The 13,657-nt window shown below is 39.3% G+C and overlaps 1 protein-coding gene across 2 annotated transcripts in view; it reads right to left on the bottom strand.

The window, feature by feature from the left end:
- cnnm2b (cyclin and CBS domain divalent metal cation transport mediator 2b) overlaps nucleotides 1-13,657 on the bottom strand; it is a 74,805-nt gene that overhangs the window by 25,318 nt on the left and 35,830 nt on the right. For both annotated transcript variants that reach the window (XM_041984149.1, XM_041984150.1), the window contains exons 2-3: nucleotides 7,730-7,873; nucleotides 4,744-4,881 (exon numbers count right to left, since the gene is read on the bottom strand). In XM_041984149.1, coding sequence (XP_041840083.1) covers nucleotides 4,744-4,881; nucleotides 7,730-7,873 — 282 coding nt within the window. The remainder of the gene's footprint in view (nucleotides 1-4,743; nucleotides 4,882-7,729; nucleotides 7,874-13,657) is intronic.

Here is a 13,657-nt window from a genome sequence, read left to right as displayed (position 1 = left end):
TGGCGCAAGCTAGCGCCACTTCTAGCCAGCAGCGGCAGGCAGAACTGTTTAACAGGAGGTTAAAGGGTGCAGACATTGAGGAAGGCGACCAGGTTCTTCTGGCAAACGAAGGTGAACGTGGTCGCAGGAAACTTGCTGACCGGTGGGAATCCACTCTCTATACTGTGGTTTCCAAAGACTCAAGGTGCCACACTTACCGTATCAGAAATCCCATCACTGGTCAGGAGAAGGTTGTCCACAGAAACCTGCTTTTGCAGGCTAACTTTCTGCCGGTGGATTTGGATCACGAAACGGAGTCCTCTTTTGTCAGTGGTCCTGAATTGAGTCAGGAAGAGGAAGGAGATGTTGAAAGCCTTCTGCTGCCTGACTCTGAGTTTGATAGATCACAACGAACTGCTAGTTGGGTAGCAGAGGTTGCCTCTTCAAATGGCTCTGCTGAGGTTCGTGAATCCAGTCCAGAACCTCTTAATGACCCTGGAGTAACTAACCCAGATTCACAAACTGGTGACATTGCTGGAGAAAACACAAGGGTTAATGCTGAACCAGACGTCTGTGATGGAGAGGGTGCCAGTTATAAATTAGGCTCTCACAGTGAGGCAGACAAAGACTGCGACGGTATAGTGGATGATGTGTGCAGTAAGGGACAGCTGAAACCAAATAGTCATCCAGCAAATCAAGTGACTACAGGGGGCACCACTAGGGAGACCCTGAAGCTAGACAGACCACCAGCGAATAGTTCTGTAGGTCACATTAGAACAAGAGTTGGCAGGATTGTGAGGCCAGTCAACAGACTAATCCAGAATATGACGCAGAAGAACATACAAGGCAGTCGCCTGGTCGGTGGATTTGCCAAAATTATTTCTGTGTAGAGCTGTAGCAGTTGTGTGAAGCTATTTTGCAAATGAGTAAATATATACATTCTTTTTTGAGTAAGTTGAGTATAAGGGTAACAGTTATGTAATCATCAGTATGAGACTGTGTATACGGCACTTTCTTCAGCAAGCAGACTTTTGAAGTCCGGCCAGCTTCTTCATGTCACTTTCCATTTTGTTTTGGAGACACTTTTGTTGCATTTGTGGATGATTGTCATCAGAAATAACAAGTTTTACTGATGTTACCCTCAACTCGTACTCTAACTCACCCAGCAACTGTTTGAGAAGTTCAGGGGGGAGTATGTAGCTGAGTAAATTTGCTATATAAATTTAATAATCATTTAATTGTATGAACGTTCTCAAAACCTGTATCCTTTATTGTGAAGTTATTATTGTCATGTAGATAGCATTTGCTTGTTTGGTACTGTTGCCAAGGTTCCTAGTTGGCTGTTGTAGCAAGGGGGGGGCTTAATTAGCGACGCACCGTAGCAGTATGTGTGACGTTTTTCAGCCTCGCGGCAAAAGCTGGAAGACCATTGTGCGGGTAAGACATGTTGAAACACTGTCTCTCTCTTTGTAAGCTAATTACTTGAAAAAGCAGCTTATTTTGGTTTAAACTCCTTATAAAAGTTATTAAATAGCTGCCGAACTGTATTTTGAGTTCTTTTCTTTGCATTAAGTTTTGTTAATGTTATTAAATCCGTCTGGAACTTTCCCTCGCTGCTTTCTGGCCTGCTGTAGGGAATGAGGGGAGACCGTGTTGATGTCTGACCGTGCTGCTGTTTGTATCTAACTGCCCCTCCTGCTATTTGCAGGTGTGTGTTTTATAAAACTGTTATTTTTTTAAATGTTAGCTTACTTGTTGTATTGTGGACTGCACTCTAACCGGAGCTAAATATTTGCGTGGAGAATTAAGAGGTTAACAGGGATCTTCATCTGACCCAAAAATACTAACTATCATTGTATGTTAAGAGGAAAATAAGTACATATTTCTTTCTGTATAACATTTTGATTTACTTCCATATTGACATTTGTTTATGATGGATTAATTAACATTGTTTAAAGTGTACTGACAACTTGAAAGCCATTTTTTTATTGTAGTTTTATTTGTAAAAAAAAAAAAGAAAAAGCTGGAAGACCATTGTGCGGGGAATGAGGGGAGACCGTGTTGATGTCTGACCGTGCTGCTGTTTGTATCTAACTGCCCCTCCTGCTATTTGCAGGTGTGTGTCTTTAATAAAAGTGCAGATCCTGATCCCTGCTGTAACATCATTCGTCAGCAACCATTCAAGAGCCGCTACACTGTGATGAGAATAATTTTATTGGATGTAAATTTTATGCTTTGTAACTTTGGACCCTGTTAACATGCACAATAAATCTATATAACACACTGAAGGAAATTATAAAATGTAGAATATAACCTGTTAAAATCATTCAAAAAGAACACATCACATTTTTTCTTGCACAATCTGATTGCCCTGCAGCGAGTCAGAGTCCCAAGCAAGGCCCATTCAGTTCTTAGGGATCAGGGTCACCCCATGGCTTCTGAGTTTCCTGCTGCTTCTGTCAGGGTGCAGGTACATAAATGCATTACTAACAGATACAAGTATTATTTGTCCCTGCTGCCATTGCTCTGTTAAACAAGAACCTCTATTTTCTGTTTTTATTTATTTAGCATTATCCTTTGGCTAGTTATTGCGGTTTCTGTGTGATTGTTGCACCGATTGATTGCTTTACTGCTTGCTGTATAGCAAATTATACAGCATAATAAAGACTCCTTGAACCTTGAACCTTGCTATTCCTTTGTGCTACACGTGTACTCCATCACGGTACAAAGCATACTTTAACACATCAGTGAACCACAGTGTTGAACTTGGTGACACTGTTGTTTATTTTCAGTAAATCCCTGATACACCATCCTGCTGTGGTCAGTTCTCACAAATCAAACCCGTCACTGGAAATAGTCCCTAACAAATACAGTGTTCAGCACTTTCATGCAATTACTGAGGACTGGTTGAAGGTTTTAGAAAATGTGATTTTAGCTGAACTGGTAGCTTTTGTGAGACTTAACACTGCTGAGATGGTTCAGTTAGATTTACAGATTTCTACACACAGCACAGACACCGCCTCCATCGAGGTAAATGACCTTCTATCAGTATCTGACTTTCATTCTTTTAATTGTGAGCGCAGCTTTTGACACAGTAGCTGTTTTGAAGCCTAGGTCAGCATGAACAACTCTACACTTTGTCGGTTTTATTCTACTTTAGGATATTAACCTGCTCAGTAATCACAGCTAATCAATAATAATCTTTTCATTATTATGCAGACAACAAACAACAATATGTAGTTGATAAAAAAGGCTTTCTATCTAGTTCTTCCTTGATGTTAGCATTTAAATGGCACAAAACTTTCTTCTGGACTTCTCAGTCTCATTAAGAATAGATTTGGTACCTTGTTTTTAGAAATTAACCTTTGAAAAAGAGTAAAAACAGACGTTATTCTACTGCTGTCAGCTCCAGTAGCTCAGAATGCAGCAGCTAAGTCTCTGAATGGTCTTACAATCTCCTGGATTTTTGTCCACCTGACAGACAGGTGTGTGAGACTGAAGAGCTGTGTATCAGTAAGTGTTTAGCAGCACAGGAGCCTCACAGGGGACTATCCCCAACCTATATTCTCTACACCCTGCACTCCTCAGACTTCCAGTACAACTCTGTACTATCAACTGCAGGACTACTCTGCAGTTGTGGTGTGTATCGTTTTGTTGAGGCTAAATACAGCGAATGTGTGGACTCCTTTCGGGCATGATGTGGGAACAAGGATCTCATCTTCAGTGTAAACAAAACAAATAGGTTGTTTGTGGATTTTAGGAGGATCAGGAATAAGATTTTTTTTTAATTAAACAGATTATTGAATTGGTTCTGTTATAATTATTATTTGAAGCAAAATTTATTTAGATGTATTTAGTATAAAACATGCAAATGAAACCAGTATATTTCTAATTTTTTTGTATTTACACAACAACCAAATTTCAAATATCCTTCTGACAGTAATTTATAAGCTTCATTTTGATAAGCTGAGATTTATACAAGCTTGACAAGAAAATAAAGTGTTTAAGCAAAGTATCCTAACAGCGACTGGTCAGGTTCAACCACCTGTTGGGCCAATCAGCTCCTTCAACTCACTGGCGGTGATATGTGTCAGCTGGCTGCAGGCAACACCGAGAGGAACTAAACCCCCTAATAGCCTTTAGAGGAACTTAATCAACGCTTAGCTGCTAGGTCAAAGTTCTAAAGCAAATCCAAACGCAATGAGGCATAGTCAACCACTGCTGCTGTAGTAGAACTTGATTATTCTGCAGCCTGTTCCATTTCCCAAGGGAAAGCTGGTGAAATATTTCACATTTTACACTAGTAAGTACACAAGTATGTCGACTTGTGTGAGAACTGCGATCATAGGCCAAAAATGCTGGACGTGATGTCATTGAGGAACGAGTGTAAGCAAACAGGGTGGTGTTTTTAAAGCTGCAAGCTAAGATCGCAATGTGTAACCTTCAGAGCATGACATGCAAGCAAATAAACGCCTGCGTTTTTTGGGATCTGTGAACAGTCTGCAGACATCCCAAGAAACCTTCCACCTCGTCACACACACATGCATACCAACATGCTTGTTGTGAGTCTTCACACAGCTCATTCCCTCAAACACACATATTACAACAGATACTCATTCTACACACATACTCACTCCTCCTCCCTTACACTCAAAACTCAAAGCCTGTGCACACAAACAGCTTGTACACACACACAAACTTTCCCCCACAGTGAGGGACTGAGGGCACACTGGGGAAAGTCAAGCAGCAACGCAGCCCACTTGCCTGTTGCTAGGAAACGAAGGGTAGCCAGCAGAAGCTGAGGTGATATTTTAACCTTCATTTCATTGTCAGTGGGCTTGAAGGCCGAGAAATCCTGCTTCCTTTCCCGATGGGTGATTTTCTTCTTTGTCTTGTTGTCAGCTGAGGAGGAAAAATAAAAAGTCAGGCGCAAGACACAACCTGAAACTTTTCTTCCATCAGTAAAAAGATCAGATCAAGACACACCACAGATACTGAGCTCGTCGTCCCGGGTCACATGGTGTCTAAACTCCAGTTACCCAAAGCTTATTGCCTTTTCTGGAATCGTAGCAGTGGCGTCTTTCTCAGAAAAGGAGAGCTATAGTGAGCTTCATTGTTACGACATTCTTAACATTACTAAAAGCTGTATGTATTAGGGTAACAAACTAGTAAGTAGCATGGGACTGGGGACCTTACTGATACCATGAGTCGTGTAACAAAGTTTGGGGTGAAACATGAAAAATGGGAAGTGCTTTTCCAAAGCCTGAAAAATGACTGAAAAGATTTTTTTTTACTAGGTACTAACTTCAGCTTCATTTATGCTTCTTTGTGAGCTTTAAGACACTGACGCAATTCTGTATGTTGGATTTTACATTTTGATCTGTACAGGCATGATATTAGCAATATGCCATGCAAACATGGTAAAGTATGCAAATCTAATCAGTAATAGTTCTGCAGTCTGTGTCACTCACTCATGTCAGTGGGGTTTTCAAGGGGTTTGTTTCCACTGTTGAGTGACAGCTCTTTACTAACATTAAGGTCTTATCACTAATTAATTAATAAGCTGCAGCGGATCACTGCAAGAATTAAACTGTGAATACTGATTATATATTCTGTGTGTACTTTGATTATTTTTGTTTTAACTTGTAAGTAAAGCCAAGCTTTACACTATAAGTTAGTTATAACCAGATAGCGAGACTGTTTGCTGTAATTTTGGAGTTGTCTGCTTAGAAAAGTGTTATATCACTACAAAAAGAGAGATGATGATTGAAATATGGATCAGATTGCTTTTTTTTTGGTTTACTGAAATACTTGAATGAAAAACAAGCTTTTCAACAAAACAGATACTTTTGAGTTTAGTAAAGGATGAAGACCGGAGGCTATAGTAAGGGCTAACTGTAAACCCAAAAAACACTCCCAGCACACTTGAAAGAGGGTTACCTTGCTATAGAGCTCTGGACGTCACGTGACTCTGTTTGTTTACGCCACCATATTGGCAGGAAATTCACTTCAAAATGCACGGCGCTGGTATATATTTAAAAAATTCTGAGGCAGTCGGAGCGGACTTTTTACCTGCGGTACCCCGACATATACAACTAATTAAAACATTTTCCTACTAACAGAGAATCCCTTAAAGCTTGCAAAAGCCTGGAGGCGATTTTAATGGACACAATCTGGTTTTGTCAGCGGTGTTCAGATCTGGAGTCTTCCTGCGAAAGGATTGCCCTGTTGTCACTGGGAGGGTAAGTGCAATTTTGTCTTAATTAAATAAATTAATGTAAAATGTTCTTCCCTTTGCTCGTTCTCAGCTAGGGCGCAACAGCTATCCACCATATTTACAGTTTATTTAGCAGTTTAGCTGCAGATACCTGGCAGTAATTTGAACAGTGCGCCTTCCTGCCAAAATGGCAGTGTTTCGATTCAGCCTGTGCATGCGGGGATGGTATGACGTCAACTCCCGGAGCGCCATAGGTGATCGGAGCTCAGTCCTCTAACACAAACGTCAGGTTGACACACTGCCAACTATTTCTAATGTGATGTCAGTTTTTCTGTTTCTTTAAAAAAATGTTAAAGGGGTCATGGAAAGGTGTTAAATCATCTACTAAATTGGCAAGTTGCAAAAAAAAAAAAAAAAATCCCGCCTATGATGTTTGTATCAGAACTGCAAACAAAAAGTCAGACAGCACAACCAAGAGATCTATCAGCGTAATTAAGCGTAACTATGATGACAAACAAAGCAAATGTCTGATCAGATAGAGTATAGCAGAGAGAGCAAGCAAAGAACTGACCAGCACTATATGCAACTAGGGCTGGGTGATACGGTCTTAACTGATCGCAATGCTTGTAGGCTTTATTGCGATACGCAATATATCTTGATGTTTTTAAATCTCGACTCAAAAACAATGTGTAACTGCCGAATTCTACATTATCACACATAAAAAGACACTAATAGAATGATTCAATTAAACTCTGTTAAAAGGAAATTAATCATATTTCTGAATCCAGGTTTTCCACACAAATTGGGGCAATTTGGGACAAAATGTGTTGCGGGTGGAGATTTGGCTATGCAGAGTTTCTTCATGCTACAGAGGATGATATTTCAAGAGGTGTAACGGATTTTGTGGTACTCCTGCCAGATGATAGATCCAGTGTTGTTTTTTCTTCTGAAGTCCTCAGTCTCATATTAAGCTAGCTTGATGCACTTACGTACTTCTGCTGTACCCCGGTTCCTTTCCTGTCTCTTCTGATTCAAAAACATATAGGAAAGTTTCTGGATGGGAGGGGAGTGTGCTGTCTGTTGTGAGGCGGGTATTAGGAGAATGTAAATGATAAGGAAAATCACATGTAGAAGACCTAAAATGCAGCTGTCGCAATTTGTTTTTCATGTTAGCATTTTATACATCGCACATCGAACAACTCGCAATACATCAAGTAAACGTGATATATTGTCCACCCGTATATACAATTACACAAATCATTTGTTTACAGTTTTAATAAATTTTAAGTATTTTTTTCTAAAGTTTTTATTTTTTAATATTTAAAACATTTTAATTATTATGATACAAATGTGACTCCATATAATTCAGCTCCAACTTGGGCAGCAGCTGATTTTATTCATCTGTAGACAGTCTGACAAAATACAGCTCTGATAAATCTCAGTGAATTTCTTGTTATCTGTCAAGAACACACCAACTCATTTGATTTGGGCTAAATTCAGATGACTGTACGCTTTTTTATGAAGGAAACCTACTGTACAAGTCAGTCTCATCCAGTATCTCCGACTTGATGATTTCTTCAATCACGTCCTCCAGGGTGACAATTCCAAGAACCTCATAGAAAGGATCTCCCTCTCCTTCATTGTTCACCCTTTGAACTATGGCCAAGTGAGATTTTCCTAAGAAAACACACAGGTTATAAGGTTAGAGCCATAAAATCATAAAAAAGTTGTACATGAAGTTACTTGGGAATGAACAGGTTGAATCACACATGGCTACTTTATGTTAAGGCGTACTCGAGAGGGTGTGCAACAGTCACAATAAGGCATCTAAAATAATATATATAACTAAATAGAAACATTTAAAAGCAAACAACAGTCTAGACAATTTAAAAGATAGAGTGTAGATTTACACATAGGCGAATGATTATAAAAAAGTTTTAAAAAAGGATTTAAAAGTGTTCACATTTGGTTTCACTTGTTTGCAGTTTAACGCTGCTTCTCTATGTTTAGTCTGGACTCTGGTCTTGGCTAGCTGATCTGAGTCCTTGAACCTAAGAGCCCTCGTAAATTAAAATCCTCTGAACATATCAGAGATGTATTTTATGATTTGTAAACCAGCATTAGGGTTTTAAAATCTATTCTATCTCTTCTCTTTGTCATCTGGAGACAAATACAAAGACAAGGTTGCATATCACCTGCGTAACTGTGATAATTGATGTTAAAGTTCTGTAATAGTTGCTCAAAGAGAGCATAAACAAGCTGAATGAAAGAGGACCGAGAACTGACCCCTGGGGGATTTCACAAGTCTTAACCATTCAATAAGATTCATAGCTGCCAATCATAACAAAATAACTCCGGTCTTCTAAATAGGACCTGAACCAAAGTCCAACCCAATTTTCCAGCCTGTGCAACAGGAGTCTGTGATCTACAGTATCAAACACAGTGCTGATATCCAGCAGAACCAGGACCGATACATGACCAGAATCAGTAATTTAACACTTTGACCAGAGCTGTTTCAGTGCTGCGATGAGGTCGGAAGCCTGACTGAAATGTACCAACACAGTTAAAGTGTCAAACTGTTAACAATGTGGGAAAAAACACAGAAACATCCAGCCAAAGAGACAGTCATGGCAGATAGCTCCATATTTCATCATATCAGCCCCTTTGGCCCTTCTTGTCTCCACATCTGTGTTCCCAGGACCCTCCTGTGTTCTGTACCATCTGAAAAAAAAAAAAGAAACAAACTGCCATGTATGCAGAGAAGACTGTCAGGCAAAACACTAAACAAATTCTTTGCCGTTTCTCAGCTTGTGATCATTTAAAAGGAATTTTCCAGAGGCAGGGGCTAATATTAGCCCGTGCAAAATGAAGTTTCCATTCTGCCCTGGCAATATTCTCACCGAGTGAAAGAGCATACTGGGCAAACCTGTGTGATCAGATTGTCTCAAAGTGGGCCGTTTGCATGCAGATACACCTGGATGTAAAAAAAAACTGAGGATGCCAGTATGCACGTGTGCATGCACGTGCGTCAGGGGTGTACGTGTGGGTGTTTATATATAGTGAATGCAGGTACATCACTGCACTCTGATGCTGTTTCAGCTAATGTGTTAGGGGCTTTGATGCAGGCAGGCCCAGAACGAAAAGACCATTGGCTGATCATCCAGTGTTTTATTGCACTGCAGCACACTTATTCCTCACATCACTGCAACAGCACACTGAATTGAAGCAGACTGAGAGTCTGAATATGAGAATGTTGTGAGAGTGGGATGCAGGATTGAGGCTTTGAAGAAACATACTGAAATTATCATGACAGACTGGTTCCCCAGAGAGACTCATTAAACGTGTAAACACAGACATCCCCTGACAAGAAGAGTCTGCAAATGTTAGGAAGTATGCAAGTCTCACTTGGCAAAATACAGCCGTATTATTTCTATTAAGATGTGAATGACTTAGATAAACACAAATGGACTCTCAAGGGTTAAAACAAAAAGGCTCAGAACTCCTTAAGCATGCAGTTACTCTAAACTGCTAAGGGAAGGAGAATGAAGTGAAGCAGCCAGCACAACATGGCATAGTGGAACAGATCAATGCACACTTCCTCCTCTGGCATGACACCCACTATGCTCATTCAGGCTGAACACCTCATATGAAGTCTAGGTTTTAATGCAAAAGCATCATCTGTTATCTCACTTGACTGACAACTGAAAACATTAATCTGGAAAAAATAAGAAACTGTACAAACTTCAAATCAAATTAGCTAGTTTAATTAAATGAAAATGAATATTTTGACAATATGGAAAGCATACTACAGAATAGGCATGAGGTTTAAAGCATTCAAGTCTATGTGTGTTTTAACACAATGCCAAGGAGGAAAGACATCAGCAATTATCTTAGAGCAAGAAAAGTTGCAGCCTGGGAAGGGTTATGAAGCTATTTTTAAACACTTTGGTGTCCATCAGTCTACAGAGAAAAAGATTATTCACAAGTGGAAAATATTCAGGACAGCTTCCAATCTTCCCACGGGTGGATGTCCCAGCAAGTTTACCCTAAGGATAGATTGCACATTGCTCAGAGAATGTACTAAACCCTAGAGTTACATCTCAGATTACCCAGGCCTCAAGCATGTTAAAGTTCATGACAGTCATATTAGAAAAAGACTAAACAAGTATGGCTTGTTTAGAAGAGTTGCAGGAGAGAACCTCTTGTCTAAAAAGAAAAAATAAATATGGTTGCACGATACATGTTCTCTCAGAGAAACTGCAATAAACCCAAGTGCTACACCTCAGATTTTCCAGACCTGAAACAGCATGTTAAATGTTAAATTTTAGCACATTCAACTTATATTAACTATCAAGCACAATGATGAAGTGCTGATGATCTGGCCTTGTTCTGTAGCTACAGGACCTGGACACCTCAGTCCCTGAATGGACAATGAACACCTCTGGATACCAAAGTCTTCCAGAGTTAAATGTGAGACAGCTGTCTGACAGCTAAAGCTTGGGTGAAATTACTTAATGCCACAGAACAGTGATCAAAAGAGGCTAATCTACAACAGAATCATGTTGTTGACATGGTCCTATTAAAGTTTAGACCTCAACCAGAGAGCTGTGTATAAATGAATCCTACTAACCTCAAGCAAGTGGAGCAACATTTAAAAAAAGGGGGACCAAAATCCCTTTACAGTGATGTGAGATAACATCAGATAGCTTCATACATGTTACCATAAAAGCTACTGAATCATAGGGTGTACCAAATTAATTACTTTTTTTTACTGTTATTGTTAATCTAAAGTTGTATTTACCTATTATCTGTAATAACTCTAAGACCTCAAAATGACCAGATTTTTTTAAAAAACAATATTATGACAGTCTGATACAAAAAACGTTAAAATTGCATGTATTCATGATGGTATATTTGACTTTGTAAAGTCTAGGAAAGTCTTAAAATGTTGATGCACCCTGATCCGGGGGCTTCATACAAGTAATGTGAATTCCAACAAAGCTGACACAGAATTATTGGTGGTACTTGATCAGGCCACTTAGAGCGGATGAGTCAGAGCAAACAGCTTCTTTTTCACTGAAAATGTGTGTAAATGCTGATGCAAATGGCACTCAGTGAGCTGTTTTATGAGTGGTTTAAACGTTTTACTAATGGTGACCTTTCATCCATTAAAAGGTATTGTTTTATGAAAGTGCTAGATTGATTAAATAATGATAAAATAATTAAACTCATCCATATCTTACATTACTCCTGGTTAATATAATACAATCAAACATCCAATCAGAATAAAAATGTGCCATGTAAACACCTCACCTTATCCGACTGAATCAATAGGAAAGAATTTTCTATCTAATCAAGCAGGGTTGCTTAAACCTTTTCATGATCTGACCAACAGGAAAAAAAATAAGCATGTTTACACTTATTGTGATCGCTTCTGTGCTGTATGTTGTTTCTGTGCATGACTAAAACTCGTGGGGGTTAGGTGAACATTTTTCAGACAGGAAAGACTTGAAAAACTGTGGAATGTGGTGGATATAATATCTTTGTTTGAGACTGAAAGATTGATTTTGCTGCTTTATTACAACCCCACTGCTGAACTTTGCCAGATTTCTCACTGAGTCTCCCCTGTAACAATGGCTAATTCTGCATCTGCATCCTGTGTCTTCTCTGAGATCTCTCTAGTGAGTAGAAGTCAGTCTGGTGTTGACTCTTATCTTATCTCTCTTAATTTCCTCTTCGTCTAAAAGGAGGATCAGAAAAGCAAAAATTACTTCCAAGATACTGTACGAAATGGTTCTATCTTGCTCATATTCTTTAAGAGAAAATCTTCTTTGTCTTCTCTGAATTAATACACATTACGCATGTCATGAGCAGTCTGATCATATTAAATCTTTCCACCATGTAAACACACAACTGATTGTATATCATATAAACATGTCAGCTGGAATCTGATCAGATTGATTTAAATCAGGGGTGCCCAAAGTCGGTCCTCGAGGGCCGCTGTTCTGCAGATTTTCCAATGTTTCCTGCTTCAACACACCTGACTCAAATGAAATAGATCCAACAGCCTTTTAAGTTCTGCACAATGACTCGTCAATTTGAGTCAGGTGGTTTTGGAGCAGGGGCACATCAAAAACCTGCAGAATTGTGGCCCTTGAGGACCGGAGCTGGGCACCCCTGATTTAAATCATACAGAAGAAATGTTAATCTATGTAAAGTTAGCTAATGATGGCTATATCCTTCCTGGGAGATGATTCTGCTTTGTACAGCTGGTTCATTGCCAAGGTTTAGAAGGGCAGAGTTTTAACTGTTAGTAATGACATTCATCACACCTGTGCTGTCTGTGCAGCGACAACTCTTAAGTTTTCTATAAAAACTAAGGCCAATTATTGTCCCCAAAAAATCTGTGGTTTTCGATTTTACCTTTTCACTCAAAGTCATAAATGGAGAATACAAGATGGTAACTGAATGTCTGCTGTGAGACAAATCAGATGCTCCAGGAAAAATGCTTGTAAGTAAAGCTTGTCACTAAGAACAGCAAATTTTCACAAATGATCATTTACGAAGCTTTAAACATACCTAAAATCCCAGAATATTTGGTATCCCAGTTACAATAGCTCTAATTAATCCAGAGATCTCTTTAATACACATAAAATAATACATGCTTTAAATCTCCATGGAAGCAAAAGAATCACAATCACCTCTCAGCATTGTCATGACATAGTGAAGTAACTTTACTAAAAACAGTGTTCTCATTGTCACTCCACTTGTTACATGTGTGAAAAACTGGTTCAGCTTCATCAGAGCACAATTTGTGTTACTGTAACTTCACTTGTGTGGCATGAAACAAGATCTGACCTCTGACCTGTAAGCCGACTGAAAGTTGTAGAGGACATTTCTGAGATTTAGTACATCAAGTTCTGCTCCCCAAGCTATCACGTGCAAACACACACTCCCACACACAAATGCAATGGCACAAGTTGTTAGTCTGATGAGTTCAATGAATCACACCAGGATTGTTTGCTGGGAACACCTTCCAGGCTGCAGCTCAGAGGCGGTGACTTTAACTATCAGAGATGACATAGTTGGAATAGGATCAGCAGTAGCGGCGCAGGTCACAAGTTTAAAATAAGAAAAACACACACGGGATCAAACTGAATGGGAAGCTTGTCAGTGGAAATGATAGAGAAAAGCATGTTTATGTAAAGTTTAATGATGTTTGTTCTTGAGTCTGTCCCACGGGCTGCAATGTAAAGGAATGGAAATGTTACGGATTCCATGGAAAAGACCGCAAAGGAAAATCATTCAAGCAATGTTTCCTTTGTAAGATTCTTCATGAGTAGCCAATAGATCTGAAAATGGATGTTCAGATTGAATATTTACCCATAAATTCTGTACAGTTTGTTTATTTCAGCAGTACCAGAAAGTCAAAATCTGGTGTGAACATTCACAGCTCTCACA

This window comes from Melanotaenia boesemani, chromosome 4 (assembly GCF_017639745.1).
Source record: "Melanotaenia boesemani isolate fMelBoe1 chromosome 4, fMelBoe1.pri, whole genome shotgun sequence".
NCBI classification, from domain to species: domain Eukaryota; kingdom Metazoa; phylum Chordata; class Actinopteri; order Atheriniformes; family Melanotaeniidae; genus Melanotaenia; species Melanotaenia boesemani.
The sequence above is the reverse complement of the archived record's forward strand: the minus strand, read 5'-3'. Positions and strand labels throughout refer to the sequence as shown.